General features: G+C 47.6%; 1 protein-coding gene across 3 annotated transcripts in view; it reads left to right on the top strand.

Moving 5' to 3' along the window:
• Positions 1-20,315, top strand: part of ARHGEF9 (Cdc42 guanine nucleotide exchange factor 9) — a gene marked incomplete at both ends in the record, with an annotated part of 111,682 nt that overhangs the window by 78,878 nt on the left and 12,489 nt on the right. For 2 of the 3 annotated variants that reach the window (XM_079542096.1, XM_079542094.1), the window contains one exon: positions 7,472-7,603. The exons of the other annotated variant lie outside the window; for it this stretch is intronic. In XM_079542096.1, coding sequence (XP_079398222.1) covers positions 7,472-7,603 — 132 coding nt within the window. The remainder of the gene's footprint in view (positions 1-7,471; positions 7,604-20,315) is intronic. 3 annotated transcript variants of the gene reach the window in all.

Raw genomic sequence — 20,315 nt, 5'->3', positions numbered from 1 at the left:
TATATGCATGCTTTGGAGGTGGGACTTAAGATTTAAAACATTAATGGTATTTTGAAGAAAATCTCGGGTCCAGTTCCTATTTCATAGACACAAATCCGGAGTAACTTCTGTGACTGAAGTGCTGTTGTCCTGGCAGTAAGAGAGATTAGGATCAAACTCAGTGCGTTCTGACTCTGTGCTTTGTGGCTGGGGAAGAAGTAGGGAAAGCAGTATCAAAAAGGCCTAGAAGCTGTGACAGTTAAAAAAAATGGCAAAAGCTGGTCTTATGATTAGAAGCCAAGACATTAAGCTGAAGTTATAGATGCTGTCTGCACGTTTAAAATGAGTATCCTCTTAAAGATATTTCTGAGCCAAGTCAATGAGTAGTTGCAGTATAATGAACAAGCTGCAAAGTACGAGCAAGGCAGTCAGCAGAGGGATTCCTCACTAGCTCTGCTACATTCTGCCATGTGCTTGAAAAGGCAAATCCAAACAAAGCATTTGTTCTTTTTTTTCCTCATCCTTGGATTTTTTGAATCCTTGTATAAATGTAACCTGTGAGTTGGATTTCTAAGCAGAGCAAAGATGAGCTTGTTTGTAAATCACCTCTGTTTTAAATCATTGATCCGTGTATTCAGCAAGTGATAGAATGGTCTTCTTTCTTTCCTACAGTCACAAAGGTTTGGAATAACTTTACATTCAAATCATTGGGATCACACTGTCAATTACAGTATATGGGGAAGTCACATTGTTTGTTTGTTGGGAAATGATCTAGGAAGGCAGGGAATAGAGAAAGAGAAATGCAGATGCATTTCTCCTTCTGATTGTGTATCTTCCTTGTCTGAATTAGTTTTGTTGGTATAATAAAGGCTAGATTCAGCCCTGGATCTCTTGATAAAGCATGTAAGTGCAGCAATCATAGCTGGTTCTTACATTTTGACAGGCAGTGAGAGCAGAGAATACAGATGATTTGCTTGATTGTTTTATTGTTGTTTGCTGTGCAGAAAGTTCCCTGATACTGACACCCAGGCTCATTTTCAGCATTAGGAAATTGCTCTCGGGGAGGCACAGGACCATCAGATGTATCTTCAGCCTGCAGTATATTCAGTGCGATGAGCTGAAGTGCGTCGTTTGTAAGAAATGCCACGACCCTCACTGTAAATAAATCTAGATTAAGGATGAATCAATTCCAAGTCAGTGAATATTCATATGCAAGTGGAAAGCCAAGGTGACCTCCACATAGGATCTGTGAAACAGCAGTTTCTTCTCTTCCATTGGCTCAGTTGATAATTCATTTTTATTTAGCTATATCCTTGATAATTCACTCCTACTTAGCCATACCTATTCTTTATCTCTGTCCTATTCTCAGGATCTTGCCAAATCATTTTTCCAAGGGCTTTTTGACTGCTTTTCCAGATTTTAAGCACAATGTTGCAGCACCATCCTTCAGCTTCTCCTAATACAACAGAACTGCTGTTGCCCACTCAGAGATCCAGCAGGAATAAAGCTACTGCCTTCGTTCAAAGAGAAACACCATTCTTGCCATTCTTATACTGTGTTTTGGATGGGAACACTAGAGGATGAGATCTAAATGCTGCAGAGGACTTTGCTTGATTCTTTCCTCTGAAGTAACCTCTGAACCATCAGACCCCACTGCACAAATGCCCACATAATGGCCAAGAGGATGCACACAAACAGACCCAAAATTACACAGAAGTGAACTATAGCATAACTCAGGAAGAGAGCAGGAGAAATCAAAAGCAGTGCCAAGTGCTTAGATGTGTCCTTGATCTGTACAGTTGCTCTGTATGCACAGCATTCCTGGGCTGCTGACCTCCAAAACCCCATGCACTGATCTCAGCCTCTCCCAGGCCATCAGAGCTGGATTTCCTTGCCAGCTTGCAGGGCTTCCAGCCCTCTTCCCATACAGGTGGGCTGTCAGGGATTGGGAGAGGGCTTTCCTGGTATATCTCCCCAATCTCTTCCAGTCCATGGGGAGTGTGCACTGCTTATCTGGATTGGAGAGCAGAATGTGACTCCCAGTTCTTTGGAGGAGAACAGCCAGCTGAGAGAGGGTGACCCGATGTCAACTTTGAGCTTCTGGAAGTGCTTACCCAGTTAAACTCTCACTGAAACAGAGGCTGGAACCCGCAGCGGTTACCCTTCCATCTTCCCGTGACCCTAATCCTCCTCTAATTACCCTCAGTACTCAGAAGCACTCCCTTCCCATCCCCTTGTGTGTCCCAGTGGCTTCCTGATCTCTCCAGCTGGCGCGGCAGTGCAAGCGAGCAGTGGAGCATAGATCTGGGGACAGCTCGGTCTTGCTTGGGACAAAAGAAAAGAAACCAAACCCCGAGTACAAAGAAGTAGGAACAACCGCAGGTACAAAGTAGGAGCAAGGAGAATAACGGGCATTTATTTCCTCTCCCCCACCAGAAATGTATCCAGTGCACAAGACAGAGATAATCCCTAATCACTACTTTATTTTGCACTCAGTGAATTATTCCAGCAGCAACCAAGAGTGAAGTGGTTTGAATGCTGAATTCCCTCCTTTGGAAAAACTGTCTCTGTTTTTCCTTAGCGTCTCTGTTCTAACAGTGTTGATGCTCTGATTCAAAATAGCTTTTTAATTTCTGAATCTTCCCGTGTTTTGTGATAAGATGTTGGAAAAAGAGTTTTAAAAGAGAAGAAAAAATCTGAACCAAGCAAATATTTAGTGAGCGGATACTTAAACCGTTTTTGTTTACAAAGTGTTTGTACTCATGTTCTCACAAGGAGAGACTGTTGTTGGGATTGCATACGTATTGTTGATCCTAAAGCAAATAGAAAAAGCAGGGGGTATGTCCTGGCTCATCTGAGCAGGAGGGGTTTTATTGCATCCCCTGGAGTTGTGCCTGTGTGTTTCAGGAGTCATTTTTAATCGCTTAAGATTTTCTGCATGGCCCTATGAAGGTGAATTTCAGGGTCAGCAATAGAAAACTGTGGAATTTCTTCAGCTGCCAAAGGCAGGGCTTGTTTTCAGACTGCGACTTAAGTGGGGGCTCCTGATGTGCATTGCAAATGGCACTGAGAAGGGCAGCCCCACTGCAGGGCAGCCGGTGGGTGCTGCAGCACCAGGGCGCCAAGCCTGAGGAATCACTGTTGGCTTCGTACATGGAGTGACTGAGCAAAATCAGGAGGGAAGATTCTGATCTCACTGACTGTTGTAAATTAGAAGCAATCCCCAGTCACTTTGAAATGTGTTCCTGTGTAATTTGTAGGAGCGTGATCTTGACCAGCAAATCTGCATTGGACTGTTGCCTTGTGTGACTCACTTTTTTGTTTTGGATTTCCAAAGCATTGACCAACTTAGAGAGGTGCTGCCCTACCTACATGGAATACTCTAGGGCCTTTTGTTCTTTTGGTTGTTAATGGTGTGGAATATGGCGCTTCTACCACCTCCTGCTGAGACCTTTCAGTGCCCGAGAGCTCTTGTGGTTGTGAAGTGCTTCCTGATGCCTCTGTTTCCCTTCGCTTGGTGCCATCCCCTCACTGGTGGTGCAGTGCCCTCAGGTCAGAGCAGGGATGTGTGAAGGCAGCAGGCAGTGCTGGCATGCAGTTAGCTGCATTGGGCTCGGAGCAGCGTGCCAGGTCTGCTCTGAGTCGGTGGGAAATGTGCCGGACTGAGCCTGTCCTGGGCTACAGCTCTCAAAGGTTAGCCAGCAATGTGTATACAATGGCACTCCAAAGAGAAGAGTTCCTCAAAGCCCATCATTTTTTCTACATCCTTGCAGCCCCAGTTTGGGCAGTGCTGCTTATACAGGTGCCTAAGAAGCAGGATGGAGGTGGCAGGAGTGGCGTGGCACTGCCTTCCTCTGTCTGCTCTGCTTGGGACTGCACAGCCTGCAGAGAGCACGCTGCCCTCCTCCAGCCTGTGCCAGCCCACCACGTGCTGCAGAGCTGCTGTGGCGATGGCATGGTGCGGGGCTGCTCCAGAGGGAGCTTAAACAAAAGGTGGATAGTTATGTTTTACATTGTCAGACCATGGCAAGACAAAGGGGAATGGTTTAAAACTAAGAGGGGAGATGCAAGCTAGATGTGAGGAGGAAATTCTTTACTCAGGAGGCAGTGAAGTCGTGGCAGTGCTGTCCAAGGCTGGGTGTCCCAGGCTTGGAGGTGCCCAAGGCCACATTGGATGGGACCTGGCAGCCTGAGCTGGTGGGGGCAGCCAGCCCACAGCAGGGGTTGGGACTGGATGCACTTTGAGGTTCCTTCCAACCCAACCATTCAGTGATTTACGACCTTGCCATTTGCTTGGGCTGCGTCTGCAGCGCCCGCTGCAGCCGTGAGTGCACCCTTGCTCACTGAGTGCCCGCCGCAGCTGCCGTGCTGATGGGAAGCAGATGTGTGCTTTGGCAAACTGTGGTGCTGCTCCCATCAGCCCAGCTCTGCTTGGAGCAGGAAGCTGTGGCCAGTCAGCTTCCCATGGCTGCCATCCCTGGGAGGGATCAGCTGTCCCAAGGCAGCAGTGGGGTGTTTGGTGCAGAGCAGAGCCTTGCTCCCAGCCTCGATTAGCCTGAGCCTGCTATTTAAGCAGATTACTTTGGTTTATGCAGATTTCTAGATATTGCTACCCGAGATTCCCGTGGGTTGCCACTTTGGCAGATTGCTAGAGTATTAAATTTACATGAAGGGTAAAGGATGTGTAATTGCGAAATATAATGAAAACTGTCCTTTTAAATCTCTTCTCATTCTCAATATTTACTGGTGCTTTAAATCAAGACTCAGTGCCCTTAATTACGTAATACATAATAGTTGGCTCCGGCCTAATATTATGTTATTGAATCCAAGAATGACACGGAAAAAAAAAAGATGCGTGCAACCAACATGCTATTTTCAAAGTGAGGACAGCCTGATGAGAAATCCTCCCAGGGAAAAAATCACAACAGGGACTGAAACAGATCCTTCTGCTTTTTTCTTTTCCTCCTTTATTTTTTTTTTTCCCAGCAACAGAAGGTATCAAAAAAGGAGCCTGATGAAAAAGACAACATTTCTCTCGCTTTCCTTTTTTTTGATCTTTCTGTAGCCCAGAGTGCTAATCAGCCTGTCAATCTCTAATTAAAGAACAGCAGTGTCAGGCAGAAGAGAGCACTGCTCACTGAATGTTAACTAGGAGAGGGGATTTAGTGCCCGGCAGTAACAGTGAGGAGCATTCATCCAGCAGCACTGCTTGTGTGACGTCAGTAAAACCCTTTGGTTCCTCCTAGCTCCTTGTTGCAGGGTGATTGCCTATAGCACAGTGGTTACCTGTCGCAGAGTGGTCTCTATAGCACAGCTGGGGAGCTGGGGATTGCTGCCTTCCCATAGCAGCAGAAGCACTGACCTCTGCTCGGAGGCAGGATGAGCCCCAGGACATAGGCATCGCTCTGCAGCGCTCAACAGAGCATGGGGCGTGCATCCAGCCCGCATCTGCTCCCCGCACGTGCAGGAGTGCTGATGACTGCATGCAGAACAGGACCCCTCTTCCTTTCCTGCCCTCTGTTTGCAGCTGAATGCTCAGTTCCAACCAGGCTGGCCTGAGGCTTTTTATTACTGGCTGGGGCTGCTGCTCAGGGCTGTAGGGCTGGTCCCAAACTGTCTGAACTATGACATTTCCAAATGTGCTAACCCAGCACTGGAAATCATCCCCTTCCAGCCTGTAGACTGTATGTGAAAATTATTTTCACAGCATAGAAAATGCAATACAAATCCTATCATTTCTGATCTGATTTTTTTTGTTTAATATTGCTTGCAGGGACTACACAGTTTGGATCTAGCTAATCAAGTAGAAGTGTTTACAGAGCCCTCTGTGTGTCCTCAGGCTCGAGATGCTACCACAGGAGTAAAAGACAAAGCTGCTCTTCTATTTTTAGCAGAGAGCCTCTCTTAGGCTTGCCCCCTCTCAGAAAAGCTCCTATCCTTTTTGAATCTTTCAGATAAGCTCCCATTTAACCAGAGAAGCCCACACTTTCTGAAGCCCGTGCATTTCCTTCAGAGGAAGAATTGGCACATCCCTGGGTCTTGCTGCTTACCCAGGAGGTCCCACTGCTAGGGTCACCCTGAAGGACCCCATATGCTGGGCACGCTGCCCCTATGGGGCCTTCAACCAGCCAGCCACAGAGCAAGATGGAGAGGGGGATGAGCACCTCACTGGGACCACCCGAAAGTCCCTGCTGCTGCACGATGCCTCAGCGACTTACTGAAGCTGTTGTCACAGGTCCCAGGGACTCAGTCGCTTCCAGTCAATGCTGGGAGGTTCATTACACGTTTACCTGCAGCCCAAAATCCTCACTGAAATGTGAGGGCTGGGGAGGGCTCCTGGTTGCTCTGGCACCCTCACTGTAAGTGGGACCAGAAAAGTGCGTGTGCCTGGGTGCCCCCAGAGCCCTTACAATCTGTTTGCTGAGATTTTGGGATGCTCTTGTCATAGTATTGGCTCTAGTTTGGCATCAGAGCCAGAACTGCACCGGTTTCAGAGCCAAAAAAAAAAAAAAAAGGAACGATCCTCTCCCACTTTCTCCCCCATCCCGCTCCTTACCTTTGCGTTGAAGTCATCCTGCTCCCTTCTGTGGTGTTTGGAGCGAGGCACTGAGATGCCCACGGGGCAGGTGGTGGTGAATTCACCCATTTTTAATAAATAGATTTTAATTAACTTTTTAAAAAGTCCAGCTCATCCTAATTAGTGGAGGGTGACTGCATTTGTTCTCTCAGAGAGTGGGAGAGAATGCGCTGTGTTTTCAAGACCATCTGCTCATGAATCCTTAAAAAAAAATGGGAGAGGAAAACAAGTGTTAGCCACAGGCTGAGACAGGGTGAGGGAATGCTGGCAGCTGGCCGGCCTGATGGGGTTTTGGGGCTGGGGAACTCTTAACGAGAATGCTGTAGGAGGGGGTGGTCATCACCTTCAAGCGTGGGGATGGGGGTGGTAGCATGGGGGGGAGTGTTGGTAGCTCTGGGGTAGATGATGCAAGGAGCTGGGCTGGCATCTTGAACGGACTTGAAGGGACATCTCAATTGTGCTGGGATGCTTTTCCAATGAGAGATCCTTGTGAAGATGGCTGTGGAGCCCAGGGGAGGTTGGAGTCCAGCTGGTAGACCCCAGCTTGGGGTTTTACTGGGGGTGCCCATGGGATGGGCACTGTGGTGAGAGTTGGGTCTGGGGGTGCAGTGTGGAAATGGGGCTGCCTGGAGTTCCCATTCTGCTGCTACTTTGCTCACTGCACTCTGAGCCACAATGACCATGCGTTGATTGTCCACACTTATTTGATTTCACAGAATCACAGAATTGTAGAATTTCCTTTCCTCCAGGATGATCCCCCACCTCCAGTTCTTGGCCTGAAGTCAGGCATGGCAGCCTTGAGAGCTGCAGAAAGACCAAAATCTTATTTAATTATTGTTTCTCTGCATCCTACAAAGAGAAGCATGTCCTGCTGGGAGCAGTGGTTCACATGGCCTCATTCTCTGTGCCCTCCAGGGAGACGATATCTTGGACCGCAGCTCAGAGCTGATCTACACGGGAGAGATGTCCTGGATTTACCAGCCCTACGGACGGAACCAGCAGCGTGTTTTCTTCCTCTTTGATCACCAGATGGTTCTCTGCAAGAAGGTAAGGACATCCAGGCAGTGAGCAGTGCTGCTAAGGACATGCTGGGAATGGGTTTCCAATCCAAAGTGGTTTTTAGGACAAGGTGGCCATTTGCTGTCTGTGCAGAAGAGGATATGGGTAGTGCTTCGTGCTACTGAATTACAGGGTGGTGAGTATAACGTGACGGAGGGATTTTTATGCTGGTAGCAAATTCAGCCTCCCCTTGTTCATTTCATGCCTTTTTCTCATATGCCCCTCGCTTTGGCTCATTGCCTCACTTCTGCTTTTGGGTTTTGGCTGCAGCATACGATCTGGGATTAGATAGCCCTAGAATTTCTTTACAAACTCTGAAGCCTGGCACTTGGGCAGGCAGCTCAATTACTGCATTAAAATGATGCTTGCTGCCTGTTGAAGAACTGTCAAGCAGCAGCTCAGTGTGTAACAGGGTGTGCATGTGTCACTCGGAGAAATACATTTCAAGCCTCATCTTCATGTAGCTACTGTACTGGTTTATAGAGGACATCTCTGCCATGAAACCCACCATGAAGGTGAGAGAAAGGGAGTGAAGAACTAATGTGTTGTAGCACTGATAGCAACAGATGAGCTGTATTTTGGAGTATCAGGCACCAGCATCCCCACTCAATGGCCACAGACCCACCCAAGTGATCTCAGCTCGTTACCATCACACCTGTTTGGAGAGAAATGACAGTGCTCACAGCTCTGGTCTCTGCCCTGATGGCAGCCCTCACATCGTGGCCATTTACATTGCAGCTCCACAGAGCACTGTGCAGAGGGAGTTCCCTGAGCTGGCTGCAGATACACCCGGGGCTGCATTCCTGGCACCTGGGGTGTGCTCAGTGAGCTGACACACCTGCATGGCATGCAGACCCTGGGGAGTGTCTGTGGCTGCAGGAAGCCGGGGATGGTGTGGGTGACTCCTGAGTCAATGCACCGCTGCCCAGTGCCATGCAGCTCTGCCCTGCGCCTTCGGTGGGTGGCAGTTTCTTCTCCTGAGTCATGGTTGACTGAGATTCTGCACTTCCCTCCACCCACTGTTGTTGTGCCTTGTACATCTCTCCCGTCTCTGTTACAAAAAAAAAAGCAAAAAGCAGAACAGCAACAATAACAAACTCAGAGAACCGTCAACGTGAGTCTGCAAATATGCAGCGGGGCTTAATTTTTTAATCTTGACCTCCTAAACTTTGACTGTGACCCTGAATTTCCCATTCATAAGGCAGCATCCAGGCTGTGCTCTGGAGGAGTGTCAGGTCTTCCTCTACTCCCAGGAACACCAGATCTGGGATGTCTGCAGCCATCAGAATGAGCAGAGAGTGCTCCACATTTCTCAGCAGGCTGGGGGAGCTCAGGGTTGGGATCAGTATGCAAACAGCATTCCTGTGTCACTGTCCTCTTCCCTTACATATGCCAGAGTTGCTTTGTGTTGTGCATGTGGCAGCATCATACAAGTGATGCATATGCAGGAAAGCAGCCAGCAGGTTGGAGCCAGCAGAGGCAGGTCTGGGGGTTCTTAGTTCCACGGCAAGTTCAGGCAGAAGGGCAGGGGCTGCAAACTTATCCACAAGCCCGACCTCAGGGTCACAAGGACCACTCCAGGCTGTGCTGTGTCCCCCTGTATCTGCTCTTCCTACTCCAAGCTGCAGGTTCTGTTTTCCAGAGTGATGGGGTGAGGGGAGAGGGGCTGACAGCTGGACTTCCCTATCCTGAACGTTGTTAAGAAGCAGTGCTCAAGGACAGAATTCGGGGGAGTGTTAGCTCATGTTTGATTTTTAGTCCATGTTGTCCTGATCCTGTGTGGAGCTCTGCTGTTATGGATCACAGCCATCTGGCAATATGCCCTCCATGCCAGTGCCCATGGGTGAGATCCTGGAGCCTCATTAGTGAAGCAGCACTTACAGCAAGGTGCAGGCAGCCCGGGGGCTGTGTGGTGCTGGTGCTTCATCTGGAGTGGGCAGAGCCCCACAGTTCTGGGCCATCTGCAGCACAGTCTGGCACCAGGCACAGCAAGAGCATGTGAGTGGTACATAGCTCATGATGTGCTTTTGTGTTCCACTTGCACAAGCCCTCAGGGAACTGAATTTGCTTGAGTTCAGAAGGGCACAGTAAAAAGCTCAAGTTGCAGGTTTCTGGAAGATCTCAGAGTCCAGACTAGCCCAGAGCTGCTAGCTCCTCTGCCTTGTATGCAGGGCAATGGAGTCCTTACAGGCTTCCAAAGCAGCTGATGGAACAGTGCTCCTGGTCTTCCAGATACGAGTGGTGAGAAAATTCAGAGCCAACCTGACCCGTGTTTGCTGACATTTGTGTCATCACTGAGTCTGATCAAAACTTTGTGGAGAATCCCAAGGAATCTCCCTCCTCAGAAAATCTTCTGCATGTTGGCAGATGATGAGATTGTTTCTGTGTGGCGGAAAGTGCTTGGCATCCACTTACTCTCTAAGCCAAGGGGTTGGTGGCACTGTTGGTGTCAGTGCTAGGAGCTCTGCTTCATTTTGGCTGCTGTGTGTGTTTCCTAAGGACAAGGCACACTTTCAAACGCCATCCTTGTTTCCACTGCTCATGCTGGATTGGGATTGTTCCACCAGCCATGCAGGCAGATGGCCTGGGAGGGTTTCAGCAGGACTCTGTCCTATGCTACCAAGAATTGCTGTGTTTCTGCTGCTCCAATCTGGTGTAGCCTGTGCCTGAGCAATCCGCTATTGGCTATGGCAGGATCTCCAGTATCCAGCTATCCACTTTCAGCAGCAGTTAACTGTATGGGAACTGCTGAATCACAGCCTGAACCTCTGATCACCTGAGGCAAGCAATGAGTCAGCCACAGGAGACAGGTGAAGGCAATTCACCTGTGCTGCTGGAAGGGGTGGAGCCTGGCTCCATCTCTCCCAGACCCTTTTAAGAGCTGGCTACTGAGGAAGGATCTCTTCGGGAGATCCACTCCACGGGAGTTTCATAAGCGAGCCTAGGATACAGGTGAGCTTTCTGTCTATTTTCTTTTTGTTATTATAATCTGCTTTGCCTAACTCTCTTGTTTTATTTTGTAACTATAACATCTTAATATTCATTGATTATACACTAACATACTTCCATACAAACTCCCCTCTGCTTTGAACTTGACTTGCTTTCTGGAGGCTTTGCAATCCCCCCCCTTTCTATTATTGGCTGAAAATGTGAAGTTGTGGCGTTGTTTTGAGCATCTGTCTGGGATGTTCCTAGGAGGGAGGCTAACTTTTAGGGTGGTTCTTCCCAAGCTCCTGGCAATCCCTGCCCTGTTTGATGCACCTGCAGAGGATCAGCAGTACTACCAGCAGCCATCCAACAGACAGGAGCTCACTGATTGGCACTCACTGTGCTCAACAATCTGTTCCAAACATTCCAAAGTTTCAGCATCTGTCTGGACTTTCTGATCTGTGGGCACCCACAGCTCTCTGCAAGTTGGGGTTCCCCTCACTACCTGTTGTTGCCATACAGCAGGGGTGAGAAGGGTTGGGAGCTGCCCTCAGGCAGGCTCCTCCTTCCTCACTTCCCCATCCCCGAGATTTGTCCCAGGGCTTCTGCAGGGGAAGCTGGGACAAATGTGCATGTGGCTACTGAGGGATTACTTAGCCAATGCTTTGCATGTAAAGGAATAGCCATTGATGCAGTCATTACCAGGACCATACTGAACTATAAGACTGGATTTATGCAACTACAGTGATGGCATGGGTCACATCTATGGGTAGAGCTTGGACCCATCCCTAGATACCAGCATGAGCTCTGCTGCCCCCAGGGCAACAGGTTCCAAACACCTTGAGGGGATCTTAGACAGAGACCTGATTTGTCAGAATAAGTAATTGTGAAAAGTTGCATTCAGGTGTGTCCAACAGATGTTATCTCTGCCATTCTAAGTATATTTAAGTCTGCCTTACAATGGTTGCATGAGTTAGAGCAGCATGGAGACGCTGGTGACAGCCAGCTCCCAGATATGGCAACCATCTTGCAAGGCAACTTTTGTGGGGAAACGTTCACAAATAAAATTAGTTTCTGAGCTTCACAGATTAATTTATCTGTCTCAGATTGCACCATCAGAGGCAGCACTGGTCACTTCCCAATGTCACCAGGAAATCATTCCTAGAAAGTGAGATTTCAGTCATCCAGGCCTGGGCTGCACACTATTAATTACAATCATATCTTGCTATGTGAGGGAATGCTCTAGGTAGTAGATGAGCATCTCCTTTTTTCTGTTTGGGGTGACAGTTTGGATATCCTCCAGGCTCCCGAGTGCTGTGGCATTAGGCTGGAAGGACAGTGGGAAGTGGGAAGGGTTCACAGTGCTCCTGCACCAGTGCTTTCTGTCCCCCATGATGGGGCTCCACGTTGCGCCTTTTCTGGCAGCACTAAAAGATCACTGACTGCATGAAACACATTGAGCTTTCACTTGCACATTTTATGTGTCTCTTGCAATCAAGATGCAATGTAAACTCCAGCTTGTGGGTTATTGCTATTGCTGTCTTCCCTTGAGCTCCCGCAGCAAAGCAGGTTGGATGGGAAGCAAAATGAGAGCGGCTTAATAGCAGCAGCAATAGCCAGCCAGAAATAGCTCTGCTGTAGGAAATGGGGTAAATAAAATAATCCTGTCAAACTCCATTGCAGTTCAAGTTCCCAAATAGGAAGATAAAAGAGACATTTCTGAGCACTGTTGGTGGAAGGAGGCCTAGTTCTGTATCGCTGCTGCTAAGACACAGAGGTAATCTTCACACCACGACCATGGCCTGGCTATTATTGCAGCCCAGTAGTGCTCACAGGGGTATCTGAAAACCTTGTTTGCAAACACAGCGCCACGTGGGGATGATTCTTGTGACTTCAAGTGGCTTTTCACTCACAAGGCACAGTTCGAGTCTTGTAGCACCTCCCAGCCTTGCTCTGTCCATCCCAGCAATAAAGATCCCACAGAATGACACACACTGGGCCCGGGTCTGCCTGCGGCAGGGTCAGCTGTGTTGCCCTCTGCTGAGCAGTGGGGAGCAACGTGGCAGCGTGTTGCACTCAGAGGCGTTCTGCAGTCTGAGGTAATGGCATTGCACAGGATGAGCACAAAGGACAGTGCTGCTGCTCTGGCACTGCAGTGCAGGCTTGGGGGACCACTGGGATGCAGGGGATGGGCAAAGAGCAGCAGGTCAGCCAGGAGCAGACATCTCCGCCAGGGGCAGGAGAAGGCTCCAGGCTGTTGTGCCAGTGTAATGGTGAAATCCAGAAAGGGCTGAATTTAGAGGCTCTTTCACAGTCTGTGATTTCCGTTCTCAACAGGGAATGGTTTAGTCTACTGATGTAACTGTATAGAAATGCAAGATGCTGTACAGCATTCTCTGTGCCCATTTATCATTCTTGGAATTGCGGTGGGTGTAAATCTGGCTCAACCGCTGATAATGCAACCCTGCTGCAGCGGTGTCCTGTCAGCAGCACGGCTCTACAGCCCTGGGAACAAAGCGGACGACACAGGGATGTGTCTGCAGAAGGGTTTCCCATCCCTTCCTGCTATGAGTGCCTTGGAAAGGCACTCGCCTCGCTGCTTCGCAACCAGCATGACTGGGCTTGAGCTGGAGCAAGGCATGAAAATGCCACTGATGTTCCACTAAATACACTGAGCAAAAATAGCATCTCCACATAAATGCTTTCGGCTCCAGTCCTCCCCCACTCAGAGCCCACACTGCAGCTTCATGGAGCTGGCAAGGATGAATCAAGCATCTATAACCAAACTCAAGAGACAGACATTGCTGAATAATTTGGCAGGAATCTGCCGACCTCCTCAGCACAGCTGTCTTTGTGCAGGAAGAGTTACATAAACCCAAGCTCAAGAGGTTGCAGGCTCCCATCTTCACATGGCAGCCCCTGGGGCAACTATAACTGGTCCCATTCTAGGCAGCATACAGGGCTGTAACATCACCCTCTGTCCTTTCGAGCCCCTGCTGGTTCAGCACAAAGCACGGTGCCTGATGGGATGGTAGCAGTGATTACAGCTGCTGGCATCCAACCGCTCAGCAGGACTTTATTTTCTGATATCGAGAATGTTTAGGGCAAAAACCTTAAAAAGGTCTCATTGAGTTTGGGCAGAGCAGAGGCCCAGTTCTGCAGCAGACTGTGCAGTGCGGTGAGAATGGTGCGTGACTGTCCCAGCCTAAAAAACAGCCTGCAGTGGGGCTGGGTTAAAGGAATGAATGTAACTGAAAGCTGTGTCCTTAGTGTTCCTGACAAGCGGGCCGTGCTGCTTTCTTCAAAGGGTCGCTTTAAGGTAAATTAGATTTTAAAAATGTAGGCACTGAGTCTTTTTTTGAAAAGCCAAAGAACGTTGAAAGCCCTTATGACTAAAGATACCCAAAGACATGGCGAAGTGGCAGCATGCCATGCGCTCATTGCTCACGGCAGGCTGGGCAGAACGGAGATGGAGAGCAGGCAGGCAGGAAAACCAGGGCAAATTTCAGGAGGAAATGGAAAAACCCTGCTCCCTCCCTCTTGCAGATGCACATCCCTGTTCTGCTCTGCACCCCCTGCCCAGGCCAATGAGAGCTCACTGCACAGGAGGCTCAGACCCACAGCCAAGTTGAAAACGCAGCTCAGCCTTTTCCAGACTGGTGTCTGGGTGTCATCATAATGGACCCCGTTTTAGTCTGTCGTAAATTTCAGTGTCAACTCTTCACTATTTATCGACTTTTTCAACCCCAGCACTTCACCAAGCTGCAAAGTTTCGTGCTCAGCAGGGCCTCTTCCTTCAGCCTCATCCCTGCATCCCCATTCCCTTGTGATTCCTGAAGATCCCGTCAGCTTCTGGGCAAGGACAGTCTGTGTGATTGCTGCTTGTTACGCTGCTGCCTCACTGCCTCATCCTTGTTGGATTCCACTGCTGGCTGTTTGGGGTAAGCCCTGGCTGTGCCCTCTCTTACATGTACACAGCACAGTGTGCACAGCATTCCAGCCCTGGGAGCAGGTGCAAGTGCTGCTGTTCATTCTTATCAGACTTTGGGTTGGTAGATAATGGTCATCAGGGGCTTTGGGTTGGTAAAGAAATGCCATCGAGGGTTGCCAGTGTGTGTCTTTCAAAGATTACTTATTTGCAGCTCCCAGTTGTCCTGTAAAATATGGAGATAGCATTATCCCATTAGAGTGCTAGGGATAAAATCTGCAGTGAGCCCCAGGCACCCAAAGTGCCATCAGAACATGCAGGGGTTTGTAACCAGGGAACAACGACCTGCAAATGCAATGAGAAACTTGTAGCAGATTATTCTGGGGTTGGCATCTTCTATGTTGTCAGTTGATAAAGGGGTCTAATGACTCATGGCTGGAAATGGCTCTTGCTCTACAGATGATTTGTTTTACGCATGAGAAGTAGAGTGTGACCTAGCATAGAGTGAACTTGAAAAAATGGACCATCCTTAAATCATAATGTGTCTTAGGACCTTGCAGTCCCTCCTGGCATGCCACCCACCATTATCCATCTATCTCTGTGTATTTCCTGTATGCTCATATAGAGGAGTTTCTGGAAGGCACAAAAGTGGCTACATGCTGAGGTGCAGGAACCCGTTGCCCGGACACATACTGGGCCAGGTCCTCTCCAGAGGCTGCCTGGGGAGCAGCTGGGGATCTGTCCTGTTCCCCAGCACCTACAAGTCAGTCTGTGCTGTCCTTCGTTGCAGGAAGCATTGGTTGCTGAGAGTTGCCTACTGCAGTAAATCCCAAAAGCACAACTCCTCTGTGTCCCTCCAGCTTCCATTAGACCTTACCTAGTCTCAAGCACCAAGCTGGGACCGTTAGGGGAGGCAGCACAGGATCTTTGTACCAGAAAGGAGCTCACTTATTCCTGATCCCTTTCTGAGTTCTTTCGAGGCAGAACTCACCCCAGACCTTGCCCTCCACGTGTGTGAAAGATACAGTGTGCCCTTTTCTGCCAGAGACAACAGCCCTAAGCAAGGGAATGCAGGCATCCGATGTGAACAGTGCTCAGTTGTGCCCCGTGATGGAGGAGGAAATTTCTTCCTGCTTTATTTCTTAAATAGCTTCTAATTCTGAAGCCATTTTGCAGGCAGATTGCCCTCCCTGTGATTAATATTCTCTTTGCTCTGCAGCAGCAGGGGGCTCCTGCAGGGCACTGCACAACTCCTGCACGCAGAGGCAGCGCCTGCCTGCGTGGCTGTTGGTCCTAACAGCAGGAAAACGTGATGGATTAGAGCTAGCTAGCAGGAGGAGGAAGCAGCACTGCAGTAAGAGATATCGAACAGTCAGATTTACAGGTGCAGTTCTTTATCCACATGGCTGTATCTGGAGTAATAACTTCGGGGTAGGTGTGTAATTCTTTGTGGATGGCACATTATAGCTTCCAATTTTCCCGTTGAAGACCAGCCTTGGTTTCCTGATGACAGGCACTAGTCAGGTTTTTTTCCTTCATGCCCAGCTAGGTGCCTCCCCACCTTGGGGAGAGAACAGCAAGCAGGGTAGGCTCCAGTCCAGGTGGGAGCAGGAGAACGGGGCCCAAGCAGGTCCTCCCCTGGAGCACTGCAAAGCTCTGAGAACACAAACACAGAGAGCAGAGCCGTGGAAGGTTTACGTAACATGTCACAACTTTGTTTTGTGCTCCCATCAAATACATATTTTTTTGCTTCATCTTTTCCTTGTAGATTCTTAGTACGTATTATGTGAACAGACTGCAGAGCATTTTATTCAGAAGAGTTTAATTAACCTCAGCTAGCGAAAAGAAAAAGAATGTACAGAAGCTGTAGGGTAAAAAAAGATCATATTTAGAAAAATAAGTGCAAATGACCTAAATGCATCGATTTTCTTAAGAGCCACACAATGCAGTCTGGATGCAGTCTGCAGAGACTGCGGGTCTGTGTCACTGCTCCTTGTGTTCACTCTCCCGGTCGGTGCCTTGGGGCTTCCCTCACGCTGCCCCTCAAGTCTGTAATGATCCTACCTGCTCTCATCCCTTTTCTTCTCCATCTGTTGCCTTTCTCTTAGGCACATCAAAACGCAGAGCTATCAGGACCCCAGGAGATTAGCTATTCCCTTGTAGGATTAAGAGCACTCAGATCTTCTCTGACAGATGTTTATCTAACCCTATTTTTGAAAATCTCCAAGGAATGCTGTCTCAAGACTTCTGTATTTTGTCTGTTTTAGTGCTTAGCTACTCTTACAGCTGGAAAGATCTTTTTCCACGTATCTGATCTTATTCCCCTTTATAGTAAATTAAGTCAAACCACAATCAAAATGGAGAATAATTGATCTCTTCAAAGAATTTTTCATGTTTTTGGAACAGTCATAGCACATTACTTTTCATTTATGTTCTTTCTGGATTAACAGCTCTATTTCTTTGGCTTTTACCAATGATCAAGATTTCAGATTTTTTTTTTTTTGTCTTTTTACATTTTCATGCACTTATTTAACTCTTCGGGTCTTTTTTCAGTGTGACATTAAAAATTGGGCAGTGTAAAGCAACTGGTCTTCATGCTGGCTCACCTGTAGTCAGGATGCAAGATAATACTACACTGATATAGCAGCATGTAAACAGAACCAATGTCTGTAGTTCAGTAATTTCCTCTTGACTGTCTCATGTGGTTTCCACGGAGTGATCAGGAGTAGCACTGTCCCAGCTGCAGTTTCTGCCATCTCCTACGCCTGAGCTCCTTTCACCAGTGCAGCTACCTCCATCGCTGATAAATCTCCATCTGTGTGCACCTATTTGCTTTGTCCCTCTGACATGTAGTACTTAGCAGCCCATTTAAGCAATCTGTTTTCATCTTCCACCACACATCTGTTTTCCTTTATCTTGTGTGTGCTTGTTTGGTTCAGCTTATGTGCTTGAAGAAAGGAAAGATACAGTGTGCAGAGCAACAGGGCTCATTTCTCTATCCTGCTTCCTGTCTGCTTCTGCCACAAACCACACAAAGCAGTGCTGCTCTCATATCCTGTTTTTGTCCCAGATTTTGATTTTCTTGTCCACATGCAGAAGTTCCTTAAAACAGGGCTTTGGCCTCATTTGCCAGTTACATAGCTCAGATGAACTCCTAAATTTTGTTGGAACCATTTGCGTTGTCATCCAAGTGCATTTGAAGACACCAGTGCTTGGCAAGGAGTTAATACCTGTTTTTTCTTTAAGAGCTGTAAGAACATATGTGATAGAATACCCGTGGCTCAAGAAATTATTATTGTTCTGATACTACAGATGTTAAAATTTAGTCAATTAGTAAATAATATCAGTTTATTGAGTGTAGGCACAAAGAGCGGAAGAGGAGTAGTAGCAGATAGCTAAGCCATCCCAGATGATGGTACCCAGGTACAGGTATCAATCTGCTCTATGGACTGAGCTTTCCCAAAGCCAGATGTAACGAGCCATATGCACACAGTGCTATGGGTGCTGGAGTCTGTAGCCAGCGGGTGGGGAATGGTGCTTCCTTTATGGAAGCAGGAAAGGAGTGCTCCATCAGCACAGAACGGTGATTGCCTCTCAGGGCTGGCTCTGAGCTCCCTCCTGGACTTCTGCATGGCTTCGTCCTCTCTGTGCATCCTCTCCTCAGGGCCTCCCCCCAGGGCCGTTTCTCCAGCAGCAGATTGGTGCCAGGCTGAGCTCTGGGGAGGCTGATGGAAGATGATTCATTTCTTCTTGTTATCAAAAAGCTTCTTCTTGAAATGAAAGTAAAAGCGGCAGGCAGGAGCTCTGTGCTTGTTGTCTTTTCCTGATTCCCAATGCGCTTATTTAATGCTCAAGGACAAAGCTGCAACGTTCCTTCTTTGTGTGTTTCCCTCAAACGCTCTTGATAGCTGAGCTTGTTATTTCCTGCTATTGCATTTTCCCCAGCAATAATCTTCTGAAAGCACTTGTGCGATTCCATTATCTCCTTATTGCTCCTCCAATAACTCCTAGGCAACACCGTTACCTTCGCGCCCAATGCTCAGCAGCACCTGCAGCCCCCAGAGCACCGCAGCAGCGACTGTTCGGCTGCAGCCTGGGGAGGGGAAGGCATGGAGCCGCTCAGCCAGACGCCCTCTGGAAGCATAGCACCTCCATAATGCTGTTAGAGCACTCAGTTAGCTATTAAAGGGAGCTCATCGTGTTTGCTAAACAAAACAAATGAGGGAAAAAACACACCGCGTTCAGTATGTATGTGCCCGCAAAAAGGTAATGCACAGAGTGGTATTTTCAGCACCAGGCGAACAGGACGCTTGTGATTATTTATTTTCATAATATTTTCATGAGCAGCTCTCTGCTTAGTCATGAATATTGCACAGAAAGTATGTTTGATCCTACTTCACCTGCCTCACAAGGACAGCCTGCTTTCTTCTGGAAGTTTTCTGCAGCAGTGGGTCGGCCGATTTTCTGTCAAGAAGAATACCTGTGGGTAGCACTAATTTAAGGAGCATATCTTTTTTTTTTTTTTTTTCCAGTGAGGTTTGTTATCAAGTTCCTTGAGAATGTGAAGATGAATGCTATTTCTAAGAATTAGTTCGAAGCTAAAATATAAACCAGTGCACAGTATTGATTTAATTGAACAAATTTAGTGATGCTTCTCAGCATTTAGGTGGGGGCTAAGAAGAAAGAAGCAATTTGCCAAATCAGGGCAATGTAGAAAAGTTTTACAGTTTGTATGTTCAGCCTGAAATCTCCTTATGTTTAGGACAGCATCGTTGCTCAAAGCTTTCATCCAGGAAGGAGGCATTTGTGCAGTATGTTAGTTAACAGGTATTTTTTTCCCCTACAGAGCATTCCAGAGGAGGGGGCCAGATTTTAAAGACTCCAACCTCCTGGGTAGTGCCCTGTCTCATGGTAGCCAACCCTATCTGGCACATCCATGAATATGTTGAAAAACTGACACACAGCTTATTTTTTGAGATGAATGATTCGTTTAAAACAACACCTATTGCTTACCTTCATAAAAAAAACCCCTCGCTCCTAAAGCTTACTTGAGTAAATAAGTGCTGTATATTGATTTTCTTCCTCTCCAATGAGCCCTTTGACATAACATTTATCTTTAGGCACTTTCAAAAGCCAAAAAATATTTAAATAGATTAACTTAATATACCCAAACACTGGGTATTTACAGTGGGTAGAGGAAGACAATCTTGATGGTATGTTTCTGAATTTGTGTTTTTAGATACATGTATGTCTTGTAAATTGAAACACTCTCTCTGGTCATGACTTTTTGTAATTAATACTCTGCTTTCTGGTAGTCATATTTTGTTATCTGTTCCATGAAAGAGGCCAATGCTCCTGTAACACCAGTGTAAATCAGGAATAGTTACATGAAAGGCAGCACCAAATGTGAAGGGCAGGACCAAAAGAAGTACAAAGAGGGAAGGGGGGAAAACAGGCAGGTGTCTGACTTTCACTGTGGTTAATCATCACAATTTCACATCAGTGATGGAGAAGTTGACACAGTACTCTCAAAACATTGCTTTTAGTGCTATGTCTGCTGCATCTGTTGTTTCCTTGCTGCTGTGACCACGCAGCCATGCCGGTGCAATAGCAGAAGGCTATTGCTGTTTTCTCCCTTCCTGATGGAGAGAAGTGAGCTGTTGCTGAAAAACAAGGGGGTGGGAATGATCAGTGTAGAAAGCAAGTGAAGATGAGGAGGTTTGGTCATAAAGATTATTATAAATATCAAGAAAGGGAAAAGCAAAGATTTAAGCTGGCTCAAGAGGTTAAACCCAGATTATAGTGGGATAGAGTTTAAGAGTTCTTTGAATGGAAAACCGAGGG

This window comes from Tetrao urogallus (assembly GCF_951394365.1).
Source record: "Tetrao urogallus genome assembly, chromosome: 13".
Lineage (NCBI taxonomy): Eukaryota > Metazoa > Chordata > Aves > Galliformes > Phasianidae > Tetrao > Tetrao urogallus.
This window is presented reverse-complemented; position numbering and strand designations above follow the sequence as displayed.